Source organism: Alligator sinensis, unplaced genomic scaffold (genome assembly GCF_000455745.1).
Source record: "Alligator sinensis unplaced genomic scaffold, ASM45574v1 scaffold1261_1, whole genome shotgun sequence".
Lineage (NCBI taxonomy): Eukaryota > Metazoa > Chordata > Crocodylia > Alligatoridae > Alligator > Alligator sinensis.
Genome location: NW_005842789.1, coordinates 168,595 through 169,451, shown reverse-complemented (window position 1 = coordinate 169,451; position 857 = coordinate 168,595). Strand labels below are relative to the sequence as shown.

The 857-nt window shown below is 55.1% G+C and overlaps 1 protein-coding gene across 6 annotated transcripts in view; it reads left to right on the top strand.

Moving 5' to 3' along the window:
* The first annotated feature begins 263 nt into the window (after positions 1–263).
* The window catches only part of MLLT6 (MLLT6, PHD finger containing), a 99,562-nt gene continuing 98,968 nt past the window's right edge, over positions 264–857 (top strand). For 5 of the 6 annotated variants that reach the window (XR_003091674.1, XM_025191125.1, XM_025191126.1 and 2 more), the window contains exon 1: positions 611–777. Coding sequence is in view for 4 of the 6 variants with exons in the window: in XM_025191125.1 (XP_025046910.1) it covers positions 669–777 (109 nt within the window). In the remaining 2 variants the exon portion in view is untranslated. The other variant, XM_025191127.1, reaches the window with a different exon arrangement.

Sequence of the window (857 nt, the reverse complement as noted above, 5' to 3'; positions counted from 1 at the left end):
TGTATAGCTAATAGGATTTGGGGAATGGTCCTAAATGATCGCTCCGGAGATATCCATGTTGACTGGGGTGGGCAAGCATCCAGAGTTTTGCACACACGGGTGCGCATTTGGGTTTCTGATCAGTTTATTTGGGGAGAGGGGGGCAAAAAGCAAAAGGAGCGGGTGGCGGGCGGGGCGGGGGGGAGAAGAAAAAAAAAATCTAACAAAAAATGCTCCCTACCCAGCCAGGCTGCAATCCCTGAACCTAAGATTTTACAAGAGCATGTAAACTACGCAGCCATGATTGCTGTGTAGACTGGAGACAGGGGAGCTTGCATGTGTGTGTGTGTGTGTGTGTGTGCCTGTGTGCATGCGAGACAGAGAGAGCGAGCGAGCGCGAGCGAGAGAGAGTACGTGTAGACGGGAATGTGCCACTCTCCAGCCCCTGAGCCCGGGCGAGCTCCGGCTGCTGATTGTCTCCTAGCAGTAACAATGTGGATTTACGCCGGGGGTCCCGGACCCTTGTCTCCGCCCGTGGAAACCGTGTGAAAGGCAGACTGCAAAAGAAAAAAGAAAAAGAAAAGAAAGAAAGAAAGAAAGAAAAAAACAGGGGGGAAGAAAGGAGGTCAGAGGAGGAGGAGTGTCTACCGGAGGAGGGGGGGTGGGGAAAAGGAAACCCTCATGGAAGTATGAAGGAGATGGTGGGAGGCTGCTGTGTCTGTTCTGATGAGAGGGGCTGGGCGGAGAACCCGCTGGTGTACTGCGATGGACACGGGTGTAACGTGGCCGTGCATCAAGGTAAGCGATCGGCAGCAGCAGGAAGAAAACAACAAGCCGGAGCCCGCGGACAGGGCTGGGGCTCGGGGCGGGCGGGCGGA